General features: G+C 47.3%; 2 protein-coding genes across 2 annotated transcripts; one reads left to right on the top strand and one right to left on the bottom strand.

The window, feature by feature from the left end:
- The first annotated feature begins 4,302 nt into the window (after positions 1-4,302).
- Positions 4,303-5,153, top strand: LOC128719046 (mediator of RNA polymerase II transcription subunit 29). The gene is made up of 3 exons (XM_053812666.1): positions 4,303-4,715; positions 4,785-4,872; positions 4,947-5,153. Exons 1-3 carry the CDS (start codon positions 4,303-4,305, stop codon positions 5,151-5,153), a joined length of 708 nt encoding a protein of 235 aa, XP_053668641.1.
- A 234-nt stretch (positions 5,154-5,387) lies between these two features.
- On the bottom strand, positions 5,388-7,478 carry LOC128710081 (facilitated trehalose transporter Tret1-like). The gene is made up of 5 exons (XM_053805121.1): positions 7,474-7,478; positions 7,020-7,297; positions 6,716-6,944; positions 5,813-6,643; positions 5,388-5,745 (listed from the first exon to the last, which is right to left on the bottom strand). Exons 1-5 carry the CDS (start codon positions 7,476-7,478, stop codon positions 5,388-5,390), a joined length of 1,701 nt encoding a protein of 566 aa, XP_053661096.1.
- Between the last annotated feature and the right edge of the window lie 6,146 nt (positions 7,479-13,624).

Here is a 13,624-nt window from a genome sequence, read left to right as displayed (position 1 = left end):
AGAAAACATCACCAAACGAGCACGCTTTTGGGCTGGAGCTGGTTTTCGACAGGCGAATCAATATTATGAACGTCGCAGGCTTACATAAGCACACCAAATTAGAGCCAATTTATGATTAGATCCGGCCCCGATGCCGACGCTGTTCAGCAGAACCATCGAAATCGCATTGCGAACGACAAAACCCATCGTGTAACGTGACGGCGTGTGTATGTCCTCGCGGTAAAATCAACATAAATCATACGGGCATCATGTCTGTCGGTATGATTGATGTAAGGTGAGAATGTTCACTTTGGCCCCCGTGTGCCATTGGTATTGGTTTGAATTGATTGAATGATTTCCTTCTTTACGTTGGTACTGTTCTCGCGGTACATTCGGCTTCCGCCGCGTCGGTTCGGATTTTCCGCAATCTCCGTTTTGACGAATTCATGCGTAAACCTTAACTGCCAAAAAGAATGAAATCGATACCCGCGAAACGAGACGATCGTACTCCCGAAGGATTTCACCAGATGACGTCAATGGCACGAGACGAGCTGAGTGAGTAGATGCGAACGGTGGTGAAATTATCACACCGGAAAATAATGACAAAATTCTAATTTCGTTCTTTTGCTGGATCGTTTCCATAAATCCTTATTTTCTATTTTATGCTATAATGTACCAGTTTATATAACGCTGAAGCATGGCGTTGGAGATATTCCGTTGGTTGTTAAACAAACAGTTCATAATCAACCAAATCATGTCGGATTAAAATCACGAGCAAAGCATAAAGATGAAAGTCCCTGTCACGTGTCAAACTCCATTAGCAGCACATTAAATACACGCAACGTCCACCAATCTTATCCATTCCCGTTCCAATTAGTCTGCTCAGCTTGCCCTAATCAGCCTTCCTTGCGCGGTTGCTCTTGACAACACTGCAAAGTCTTCGTCGATCCCATTCTCCATTACTGCTGCTGCAAGATTAGCTCCAACAGTGCTCACATTTCGTTTAAAATTTAACTAATCTATCCGTGATTACGCTGGTTCTTCGTGTACAACCGCGCTGGATTTGGCATTATCTCAAGATATCTCCGCGGAACAGGTAGCTTGGGAACATCCCCAAAGCAATGTGATAGCTTCTACGAGATTGGTCCGGATCCGGTTCATCGAAAACAACTTCCAATCATCATGCTCATTAAGCCTGCCTTAGAATTACATGTTCGAACCGTACTCGGATTTTCTTTGGTGGGCCAGAGCACGTGTGCAAAGATCTGAGTGGGGAGAAACTGTTACAGAATCACGAATGGAACACATTCCTAGCTGCGTAAAATCTTCTCCATCCGTGCTATGTTACTGGCACCTGTCACAAAATAAAGACGGAATGTGTTCTCCAATGTGATGTCTTATGAAATACACGCGTAAGCACACATACACGCACGTGTGCCTGCTGTAAAGAATCCCTGGGAGCATCCGGGAGGTTTAGTATACGGGTATCGTCAATCCCCATCATCGACGGATGGATGATGCTGGAAAATTCGCTACTCTCCCACGAGAAGATCGTTGTTCGGCCGCCATTACCATAGCCACCGTTACTACCGTTGTCAAGTTGATGTGGTGAGGGGTAGGGGATGAGCGTTACTTCCAGGACTAGGACGAACAAAACACAGTTAGCGCAGGACGAAGCTCGAAGCAAGCAGGATCAAGGTCGCACTGACAGGTAGAAAGCACACACAAGAGCAGGTGAGAAGCTGAAAAACGCAGGCCTACTACGATGATGCTCCGCACGCGAGTCGACCAGCTGTGTTTCTCCCGCGCGCTTGTTCGTATTTCGGAGCGGGCAAATGTTGCCCAGGAAGGTAAAAAGGACTCTGGTGAGGGATGAGTAAAAGGTGCTCGTACTACAGAATGTGTGTTCTACAACAGGCGGCAAAAAGGATACGGGATTATAATGGGCACTTGGAAAGTGTGCCAGAAAGGGAGAGCAATCGAAAGAGAGAGAGAGAAAGACAGCAGCGAGTAAATGGAATCTGACATTGCCCAGATGGAGTCGCCCCGTTCTGCACTGGGGGGTTTTCGTTACATTGACCCAATTTTTGGCGTTGCGCTCCCGTTGGCATTGGAAACGGGACATCGAAGGCTTACCGTAACTTTTCAATCATTTTCCAACAAGAGTCCCCGTATTTTTTTCCCTCTGAGGAGTAAATTTGTGGCCCGTGGTTCTTTTGTATCCCGAGATGTAACACGGTACCAAATCTAAATTCAAATCAACTAACAAGATATCGCATCGTTATCGCCACATGATGACGCCCTATTGGGGCTGGTCGTCAGCACTTCTTGCTCACCGATACCTCAGATCCGACGGTACCTTGAGCTGAAACGGTTTGTGCGGTATAGCAATGTATATCGGCTCGCCTGGTGCGTACGCGCGAATGCGACACACCTGCACTGACGCAAAAGGTGGTCTATCGCCTGTGCCATGTTTATAAATAGCGCAATTATCTACTTTTGGGGCTAGTTTCCAGCCAAAAAAGAAAAACAAAAAACAAAACGCACCCGAACGGTGTTGTCTGGATGGGCCCGAAAATGAAATCAATTGGTGTTTAGGTTTTTTTTTTTTTGTTGCTTCTCTTTTTCGCAATCTATTTTCCTCGAATTCTCTTTACCACTGCAACAAGTAGCAAGAAGCCCGTAAATAGGAACGATGACAGGTATTATTCTATTCACGGAGCATCCATTGGACACCATTTGCATTCGCATCTGTATGGAGATAAGAATGAGGAAACTTTCGGCTGTATAATAATTCGCTGAAGTTCAATTGATACGCCAATTACAATTCTGCGTGTTCTATCTGATGCGACAAACAAAAATAAAAATGTAACAGATTTTCGTGCCTTTCAAGGATAAAGCGTTTAAAATTTACAACCATTACCATCGCACTCAATGCGGTTTGTTGCAGCACAATTAACCCTCCCATTAGCGGGTTGGGAATTCCTTCCGAGCTGAGCAGCGTATCGGTGTCCCCTGACGAGTTGGCTATTAGCAGCAACAAGCTGACGCGCGTCTCCTCGTCAGCTCTCCGGCTCGGTGGAAATTATATTGCCCATTTGTTATCACTTTAACACGCTCATTTTTCGGTTAACGGTTGCGGCCAACATGATGTTGCGCATTTTGTTGAAACATGTTTTTCCAACTGTTTTCCGACTGTTGACCTTTTTTTATGTAACGTGCGTTGAGACAACATCTATCTGCGGGGGACATTTTTGGTCGTGGTTTAATGGATGGTTTTGACTGCATGTTTACAAACAATTTGGTTAGAAAATCACAAAGCACACACGCCTCGTTTAGGCGCCTTGCGTGCAAACGTTTTTCTTTCGGGTCTGGACGATGAGTTCGTTGTAAACTGCTATTTGTTATTCGTGTATTTTTTCTATTTAATAATGAGGTCAAAAATGTTATACAATTCATCAATTATGCATGTTTTTATTGTAGCTTTTATTTGTATTCTCTTGTTTGTTTTTTTTTTTTGCTTAACGACCTTGTAGGTTATGCGTGACATGTGCGCCACTCCTGAAGAGGTTTGTTGCACTACCTTCAATGTGACCATTAGATCGTATTGCTTATATCCAAGATTACATTATATACAATTCACATTGATTTAGGAGACAGTCCTTTTTCTGAACCGTGCATAAAGGATAGTTAATGCCGAGTGTACTCGACTACACTGAGAAATTCACATTTGAGGTCGGTGTTAGTTGAAAATGTATCGAGTTGGCATATATTTCAAGTAATGTAATTTTATCGCTCGAAGCTGTTAGACAATGAATTAGAGATGGGAATAAATATCTTGGGGACTGCATTGAACAGTTTTAAAATAATATATCCCAAATGTATATCCGCAACACTCGTGACCATGGTTATCTTTGCTATCGTTCCAATTGAAACTCAACATTTTTGCACAACAAAAGGAATATGTAGATTGCAGCTAATTTATCTCCATATTTTCAATACTATATACGCCACGCGCTACTCATATTTTCGAAAAATTGTTATGCAAGGACATAATTTCAGCACTGATCCAATGCATAAAGCGTTTCAACGTTCGAGCAGCGGAAATATTTGATGCATTTGAAATTTCGTTGAAATCTTTCACCTCCGTTTATAACCGCAGGCTTCTTTCTTCACCATCCCGACATGTCAGAGTGTCTGCATCTTGACTTTGTTTACAAAACAGTTCCTTTGCTGTGTCGATCGTCTTGTCCGCGCGATTGTTGTAAAATTTAGCTGCGTTCAGTTACTTACCTAACTCTGTGAAACGTGTCCCTGTCCAAAATGATGAACCAAATGGGAATGATGATGCAGCAGCAGGGTGTCGGTGTTCCCGGCGGTCCGGGCGGTGTTGGTGGCGTTGGTATGCCCGGGCCTGGCGGAGTCGGAGTATCGCCCGGGATGATGCAGTCGCCTCAAATGCAGCAAGTGCAGCAACAGCAAGTCCAACAGCAACAAGTCCAGCAACAGCAGCAGCAGCAACAACAACAACAACAAGTGCAACAACAGCAGGTTCAGCAGCAAGCGCAGCAGCAACAACACAGCCAATCCGCTCAACAGCAAGCACAACAAACCGAGAAGGTGGACAACATTTCTAAGGTCAAGGTGTTGGTTGGGCCGTTACGGGATGCGCTATCAACTACGATCAAAACTGCTGCCCAGCTGATACAACAAAATACGCTCGCCGATGCAGGATCGTAAGTTTCGTACCTTTCGAATTAATGCGTTCCTTTTTTTTTGTTAACACTTTCTCTTCCGTTTTGCAGCAAAACGGTAGATCTCAACAATGCACCCCGCTTTGATAAACATCTGGAGGAGTTTTATTCAATTTGCGACCAAATAGAGCTGAACTTGGTAAGTAACGTTAGAAGCTGAGCGACTTGCAGTGAACGAATTGATTTACTATTGTCCTCCCCGTGGTTGATCAGAAAACGGCAAAGCTTTGTATGCAGCAGTGCACCTCGTCACAACAGTATCTGCCGATTCCGGTAGCCACAAGTCAGCCACCCCTAACGGAAACAAACGCGCTTACGTACAACCAATACCTGGAGGTGGTGAAGCTACAGATCGGCTACGCAAAGGACATCCACGACACGCTAATTTGTGCCGCCCAAAACATTTCTCCCAGCGAATGATAGACCAGCAGGCAGCAGCAGGCGATGCGGATTGGTTGGAGAAGAATAATGATTTAGTTTATTTGTTCTTTATGGCATACAGAGCGAAATGAGTATGAGCGAAGGGTCGGCGGACGTGAAGTGTGTTCCTCATGGCGGCCCAGTCTGACTTGTGGTTCGATCCGGTCTGATCGATCCGGTCTAAGAAATAAAATTAAGCTTACAACTAGTACGGTAATTAGGATCGGTTTACGGTTATTTATCGCCCTCCGTAAAGACGGCGTTATCTATGCCCTGCTTTTCCATCGCCTTCTCGGCCAGGTTCGATACGACGGCCACCATCTCTTCGTCGCGGTTTCGTCGCGGAATGTAGATATCGGTCAGTTTGCGCTTGTTGTCCGAGAAGTACAGTTCGATGTCTTCCAGGGTGCGTTTCTCCGTTTCGGGCAGTAAGAAATACACGAACCCGAGTCCGATAATGCCCATCACGCCGTAGAACAGGATCACACCGGGCAGGGAGAATGCGCTCTCGAGATTAAAGTACGTCTTCGTCGTCACGAACGACATGACGTAGTGCAAGGCCGCTGTGATGCCGCACGCCAAACTTCGGTTTCTGTAAGCATACAATGGGCAATGTAGAGACGGGTGCTTTTCAACACAACCTCGACCTCGATCGTCACCTGAATGGAAAGACTTCACTGAGCAAAATCCAGGGCACCGGCAGTACGCCAACGCTGGTGAAGAATGCTAACATGAAGAACAGCACCATCGGAATGTAGCCCAGCGATGTGACGTGACTCGTGCCCGGATGGTTGTCGAACGACGTCCATCCGGGTGGGAACGTGTTAAACGCGTAAATTGAAAGCGAAATGCAGGACATCGCGGTAACCGCCATCGAGGTGATGGCGAGCCTTCGTTTGCCCACGAACTTAATGCTAACCATGCACACAATGTTGGCGATTAGCCCCAGAAGTCCGGTCGAAACGGTAGCCCAGTTAGCATCCAGCGGCACTCCGTACGCTTGAAAGATCTGCACCAGATACGGTCTCATGCCGGTCAATCCGCTGAGCTGGCCGAACACGAAAAACAGCATCACCAGCACGAATGGGCGCATGTTTCGCTTTCGCGTAAGTTCCTTCAACTTTGTCCACTCCGTCAGTGGCGGATGTTGGCAGGTGGTTGCACCACTTTTCTGACAGATGGCACACTTTGCCGAGTGCAGGCTGTAGCGTTTCATCTCCTGGAACTCTTGCTCCACGGCTTTCGGCGATACCCAGCCCCGCAGCCATTGGAGTGACTTGAGCGCATCGTCGGCACGGTTCTTCGACAGCAACCACATCGGAGTTTCCGGCACGAAACAGATCGCGATCATCGTCGCGATGGGAATGGCGGCACAGATGGCCGCTGTCGTACGCCACGTGGTAACCGTGCCCAGTAGATAGACCATGAAGAATCCCAACATCACAGCCACTCCGGCACAAGATGTAAGAATTCCCCGTATCGAAGGTTGGCTGGAAACGAATCGAAACACAAGAAATAGTGAGGAATTCTGGGGCGAAATTCAGGGCGCACTTTGTTGTTACCAAATTTCCCCAACGTAGGTTACAATTGGAGCCTCCATAAAGCCGACGCCCAATCCGAGCAGGATCGCCGCTGTGTACATTTCCTCGAGCGATCCAGCAAAGTGCAGCATGAACCATCCGATAATGTGCGGTATGTTGACTAGAATCATCGAACGCTTTCGTCCGAGCGGTTCGAGAATGATGCCGGAAAGGACACTTCCGACCGGTTGGCAAATGTACGCGATGCTGCCTAAAAACGGGGGGGGAGATCGAACCGAAACCGAGTTACAGCAAACGTACCCGTACCAAAACCGGATGCACCTACCGAACCAGGACGCTTGCTGGGGCGTAAAGTGCAGAAACTCATCCGGTGCACGGTTTTTTATTCCCCGCAGTGCCGGAATGACGATCGTCGGAAATGCGACCGCCATGCCGAGATCGAGGAGAAGGAAATTTTTTGCCGTGCTGGCCAGTATCTGGGGCAAGATGCGACGAAACGTGCTCACTTCCTGTCGCTCCTTATCGTCCTCGCGGTGTACCTTTTTGTCATCCCGTCCGTTGGTGGTCCCATTGCTCGAACCGTTTATAGTGTACGCCGTTTTACTGAAATCAGCATAGGGAAAGGGAATCCTCGTCAAACGTCGTTCGAAGCACACGTGCTGTGACAAGATTTTGATTGAAAAGGTCTAGCTTTTGATAAGCTAAGGGTTTTTGGGAAGGGTTTTTTTTTCCTGAGAGTGCCTTCACAGCGGTCCGATCTGTCACGTCCAACTACTTACCCCATGATGGAACCCGGTTTCGTAGATCTGATAATGATACGCGGTGATCAATGCTTCAAGCACGCACGCACGCTCGATCTTCTCCCGACCAGTAGCACCGACCGAGCGGTGCCGTGTGATTGATAATGCTTTTGCTGGTGCTGCTGGCAAGAATTCTTACTCCACCGACATTTTCCACCGTAGTCGCTGTGGTCAGGTCTCGCCGAGCTACTAATAAGGCGAAGAAGAGAGAGAGAGAGAGAGAGCGCAAAAAGGCTGATTAAAAAGAGGTCACTCGTTAAGCGACCTGATCATTGGTTTTTTTTTTTGTGGATTGAAGTTTGTTGTGACTGATAAGCCGAAGGACACGAGATCTCATTCTCTGCTCCCACAAAATAACCCTTCCTTGGTCGGCTGCCCCTGACAGAGGCCTCCGTTCCAGCGGTAATAGTAACACGATTGCGATTCGGTTTGAACCGTATGTTTTCGATTCGTCTAGCGGCAGAAAAGAAATCATTATGTCTAACAGCATGTTTTGATTCGCCTTGTGGCTTCTGGGAACGATGCAGCTGCCGCCGTGCGCACAACGAGTGCGCTTGTTTTCTTAAAAGCGCCATCGCGCTGAACCGAATCGAACCGGTTAGGCCAAATTGTTGGGAGCACCTGAATGGTAGTTCGTGACGGAACCGAGCAATACACGGACGCACCCCCCCCTTTCGTATGTTGCCGGTATGGTTATGCAACGGCCACAACGGCGAGAGTGCGTTGAATTCGTCCACCGTGTCACAACGCGTTGCGAAGTGCAGTCACACTAGAACGAATCATGAATGGACGAGTGCTCAGTCAGGCTGCAACTCCCTCGGTACGGCCACCATTTTAGACCACGGTTCATTGTGGGCCCCTGGTGTTCGTCATACTGGGTACAGATTTCGAAAGCTATCAGAACGCTCTAAGCGACACAAGGCGAGAGGCAAGAGCCAAACGTGTGTTGGAGGCCAGAGGGCCACAAGGGCCACAACACGAGGTGTGACTAATTTTGCGCGAAGGCTTCGTATATGCACGTGGCCATGACGCGTAATGGTCGTAAAAATCGAAAACACCCAACGAGGGATAACGACTTGCGGTCAGGCAGGACTGGCATTACGGTAGAGACACTTGAAGCATCGCGCATTATGCATGCCTTGGTCTCCAAAGTTAGCCAAAGTTCCTCGCAGCATTTCGTCCAGATGCGTATTGCCTTTCACTTTCTTTCGGTGTTTGTGCGCAGTACCGCAGGACAGATCAACATCACAAACCGAACCTGTCCGTACAGCGTACAGATAAACTTCCTCGGGCAAATCAGTCAGTGTAAATAGCGGAAAAAAGTTCCTATTACGCTCCATCAGTGTGCCTTTCCTGTGGCCCCAGGGGGGGTAGTTCTCGTGTCCAACGTTCAAGGTTTGTTTATGAAACACGTGGAATTCTGACAATCTTTTTCCTATGTACGCCGGTGTCGAACGCACCTTCCCAAACACGATCTCGTATTGCCGGTTCTCGCTTGACGACAGTGTGCGATGATCGATGATGATGATGATGACGACTGGCAAACGGTGACTTTTCTCCAGATTAACGTGCACCGATGGTAAGTCGTACTGCCGCTTTAAACGCCGCAACAGTCGAGAGGTAATAAGTTGCGATCGTTTAGATCCAGGGGTCGGCAAAGTGGCGACCCGCAGGCCAAATTAGATTTTACGCCGGTAAGTTTGAAAATTTTGACAAACATCACAAAAAACACACAAGATCTCTACACCGCGACACTAACAATGTGTTTATGTTGATCGTCACCGTACGTTAAATGTGTCCTCGAAGATCCATCCATCCAAGATTCTTGAATCCGCAAAGAGCCATGAAGCATACAAGGGGTACGATCTCCATAGATCTTGTCCGTTTTGTTCCAATCAATCTCCCTTAAAGCCCCTTAAGCAACTTGATCCGCCACTGTGCTAAGGAATCATGAATCTTCTGGGAGTCGATTTCTGGCCTGGCAGCTTCAGAACTGTTGACTGCCATCCTGCCCTACCCGTGAAAGGTGTGCCGATCCCTGGTTTAGACGTTCGCCTATAAATGTGTAATTCTAATGAGATACAATTGTGCAGCGGTGCATTCGGCGTTTGGAGGCTTCGAACGATCGTTTCCCTTCGCTTACGCTGCGCAGTACGTCGGCCACAAAGCCACATGATCGCGACGATCCGCATCAAAAGCTGCACCGCTGGAATGGTTTGGTTTGGGTGGGGAGCAGCAATGAAGCTGAGCCGCGAGAACAGGTCCCGGTCAAGGCTAGTCCACGCGATCTTCTGCTCGGTGTAAGAGTGATGAGCGCCATTTTCGGGAAGTGGCGACCCTTAAGTTCAATTTGCGCTTTGCGCGCCCCGGGTTACCGTACCACGGGGGCTGATGTACCCGTCGGTCCAATGTAAATGACGTGTAATTCGGTCTCGGGGGTGCTCTACTCACGGTACGGTGCACACAATAGACGCGCGTTTATAGATTCCAGGTCGTCTAATACGCTTTTTTTTGCCATCCATCAGTAACAGACTGTCAAACGGTAAGGTGGCGAGGGATGGCGAGAATCTTATCCATTCGAGGTGTATTGTAAGATGTAACAATTGCTAAGGGACACAATCCGTGCATGGAGCGCTTCATCGCTCCCACGGCCTATCGAATGATCGATCGCACTCGACACACGACCCGGTACATTGGCCGGAATGGGTGTAAGGTTTATTACAGCCAGTCACGGTTCGGCGTGGGGTTTAGTGTCGATCTCGCATCATGCGTCGATCCCGTCATCGAATGGTGGATGTTAATTCGGAGTGTCCCAGCAACAGCTGCCACAGCGAAATTGAATACTTCTTCACACGCGGACTGTACCAATGCTTCGTAGACGATTGCGTTAGTCCCCTTGGATTGCAAAGCTGACGGGTCCACACCGGTCGCACAAACTCATTGGCAGATTGATGCGGAGTACGAGTCTCTGCTTTCGAATAGGTTGAGCATAATTTTCTTGTCTTCGCAAATCAGGTTCTTCTATTTTTTCCTACTCGATCGTACAAAAAATCCAAAGAGACATCTGGAAGGAACTCCGAACTATCTGGAATTAATGTTCACGTCCTTGAGTGATGGATGAGTCGCGGAGAAGCGAGCAATAATCCACCGTTGATAGGTCAACCATGAAGCCATGACCAGGCGAATATTTTCAACCCACAGCAATAACAAACAAACCATAGCAGGTGTAACACAAAAAACAAAACAAAACAAAACGATCCCCACCAACCACCGATGCCGGTGTGTTTTGAATATCGCGACGCACGCGATATTGGGATAGGGAAATTTTGAACGCGTCATCTAATTGCAGCGTCCATCTCGACGAACACGAAGCCCCATCAGTTCCGCAAGCTCCAAAATCGGAACAACATAGCACCGAATGCTATGTTTTGCTTTGGTCCAACCGGCCAACAGAACCATCCGGCACACAAACCCGTTCCGATCCGAACGGCACACAGTCTGCAAGGACAAGCGCATCGAAAACAGCCAACCGGCAAAGGGGGAAAACAACAAAACCAAAATCAAACCGGCTCCCACAAAACCGGTGTGCCCCGACGTAGCGGGGCAAAGCGAAAAATTAAACCTATCGCTAAACTAAATCCACCGCCTTCCCGGTCAACCGCGGGGGGGAGCGGCCGGGAGGCCGCAGCAGCTTGGGCGGAAGCAGGAGAAATTAGTTGCACAACATGTTTCGCTTTGTGGCGCTGGAAGAAAGTCATAGGTGATCGGGCGAAGCAGCAGAGAGCGTGTGTTTAATAGCCTGACGGACCTACGAGGGACAGGTTTTGCATGCACAATGCGAAGATGCGTAGGTGTCGTGGAGATGGCCCCCTCGTGTACCTTCCCCCTAGGTACCAGGTACAGTCAGTGTACAGCACATAAAGCGGTGAATGAAGTACGATCGCTTAGAAAGGCTTTCTACCGACTCTTGCTGTGTGTGCGTGTGTGTTGATGAGTTGATAAAAGGCGAAGGGGAAGAGGAGCAATTTGAATGCATATTAAAACCGAACGGTACATGCGCGAAGACCAGTTGTCGCCAGCCACTGTTGGACAAATAGTATCAGCTGGTGCTTTTAAACCACAACGATTCATTGAGTTAGAATGCAGCCAACTGTTTCATTACTTGTGTCCTTTAAGGCGATTAGAATTCTACTAAATTATACTAACCGTATTACTTTTATGCGTTTTCTGAGGCCTCTCTGACACACGTTGGATGACTTTCTTCTTTACTTTATCCAAAGGCACATCACACAAACGAAGGGTGGTTGAACACAGTAATGATCTTCACTAGTGATCGTGGTTATATTTCACACACTTCACACTTCAGCACACTGTACTCCTGGATCTTTGGCCCGAAAATCTTCACCCAGCGTTCACTAAAACCACGTTGTCCCTTTTGCTTTGTGACGGAGTAACTTAGACACAGTTTTACTGTTGCAACTTGCGAATCTATCACCGGTGAACGCGTGACGCTAGTGCCCGTGAGTGGAAACCAATCAAACCAGCTGCTATCCACCGTGTGCTTGCCGTCCGATGGTGTAATTCAAACTGAACAGCAGCAGCAGCACGCCAACGTCCCGAAGGCTGTGTCACACACCGTACGAACGAACGATCGACGACACATCGCGTCGTCACGATAAAGCAGCACGAGGGGAATAGGGCTAATGGGTGACCAACAGCATCCGAGGCACATCTAAGCGATCTCACAGCGTCAGATGCGCGCAGCATAACACACCGGCATGGAAGGAAAAGCCTATCGCGGTGTTGTGCTTCTCCCCCACCACACGCATTATGCACCCGCCGAATGGCAACGGTTGGCAATATTTCGCAACTGGCGCGACGCGACCTTGCACGGAATGCAGTGCATTGACAGTATTTGTTATAATTGTTTTTGGAACAAATGCTTCTTCTAATGCCAATGGAAAACATAGAACCTGGTCGCCGAACGATGTGGATGGAAACGATGGATTGATAAGAAAGAAGGGAAAAATGGAAATGAGTTGCGCTTCTGTATGCACCCGCGTTGCTTCCGGCCCATTTGAGCTGTGCTATGGGTGGGATTATCACCGTTGATGATGATGCGCTCCATCGAGCTTTTCCACTCTCACTTATCATTTAACTGCAGTAAGATGAAGCACAAACACGCGCCGATAATCGCATCGTTTCTATTAGATACGGATTTTACTATCTACCGACAGTAACCATGTTTATAGATGTTACGATTATACAAATGCATACAACACATTTTGTCACGCAGGTTTCAATGCTAATTTTGAAAAAGAAATATGGCGCACCGAGCACGTGGTTGCCTATGATTACATCAACGGTAATGAACCATTCGTGGATAACAAACACTCGTGGATGGTGATTAACCAATATTAGGCTGAAAATCTACTACTTTTAGTATGTTAATTAGAGAATAGTTTAATTAGTTGCCTTAATTGTGCAAAATTCAAATCTCTTCGAAATCAACAATTGAAAGGAATTTAAAATCAGTTAGAATTTCGGATGGAAATTTGAAATCATTACTCCTCATATTAGCTTTTCGATTTATATCGAATGTTCAAGTATATCAGATCAAAGGACACATTTTTAATTACAAACACCATAGCTGTTATTTTTTTAAACGATTTCTTTGATCATTACACGAAACGATGTGAAACATTTCAAATTTATCATCGTGACCACTCGACCACCCAGTGTGAGTAATGTTTGACAGCTACCAATGACATAAACAAAGCGATACAGGGTGAAACGTAAACAGAGCCGTCGTACGCAAAAACATTAGTTTTGCTGCTAAAACCGTGCACAAAAAGGGACACAAACGGTGAACTATTAGCAAGTTTATGTGATCAGATAAATCTATAAAACCCGGTAGAAATCACGGTTAGCTAGAAATCGTTCGATTAAGTTACGAAGAAGCCAAAATCAGCTCCAGCAGGGTGCGCCAAACGCGATCGGATAGGAATGGTTTAAATAGCAGCAGTCGGGCGAACAAGACAACAAATCGTTCCGTGCGATCGAGCGCGAGAGGATCGGGTCCGTTGTGGGTAGAGCGTGCAGTGCGTGAAAGTGCGTGAAAATAGTGATT

The sequence above is a fragment of the Anopheles marshallii genome, chromosome 2 (assembly GCF_943734725.1).
Source record: "Anopheles marshallii chromosome 2, idAnoMarsDA_429_01, whole genome shotgun sequence".
Classification (NCBI taxonomy): Eukaryota; Metazoa; Arthropoda; class Insecta; order Diptera; family Culicidae; genus Anopheles; species Anopheles marshallii.
The sequence above is the reverse complement of the archived record's forward strand: the minus strand, read 5'-3'. Positions and strand labels throughout refer to the sequence as shown.

Excerpts from the sequence above, each read along its gene's own strand:
- LOC128719046 (XM_053812666.1), top strand. The coding sequence starts at position 4,303 with ATGATGAACCAAATGGGAATGATGATGCAGCAGCAGGGTGTCGGTGTT. Across the intron at positions 4,716-4,784 it reads ACGCTCGCCGATGCAGGATC|CAAAACGGTAGATCTCAACA; the intron begins GTAAGTTTCGTA and ends TCCGTTTTGCAG. Across the intron at positions 4,873-4,946 it reads ACCAAATAGAGCTGAACTTG|AAAACGGCAAAGCTTTGTAT; the intron begins GTAAGTAACGTT and ends GTGGTTGATCAG.
- LOC128710081 (XM_053805121.1), bottom strand. Across the intron at positions 6,644-6,715 it reads ACCTACGTTGGGGAAATTTG|CCAACCTTCGATACGGGGAA; the intron begins GTAACAACAAAG and ends ATTCGTTTCCAG. Across the intron at positions 5,746-5,812 it reads AGTGAAGTCTTTCCATTCAG|AAACCGAAGTTTGGCGTGCG; the intron begins GTGACGATCGAG and ends GTATGCTTACAG.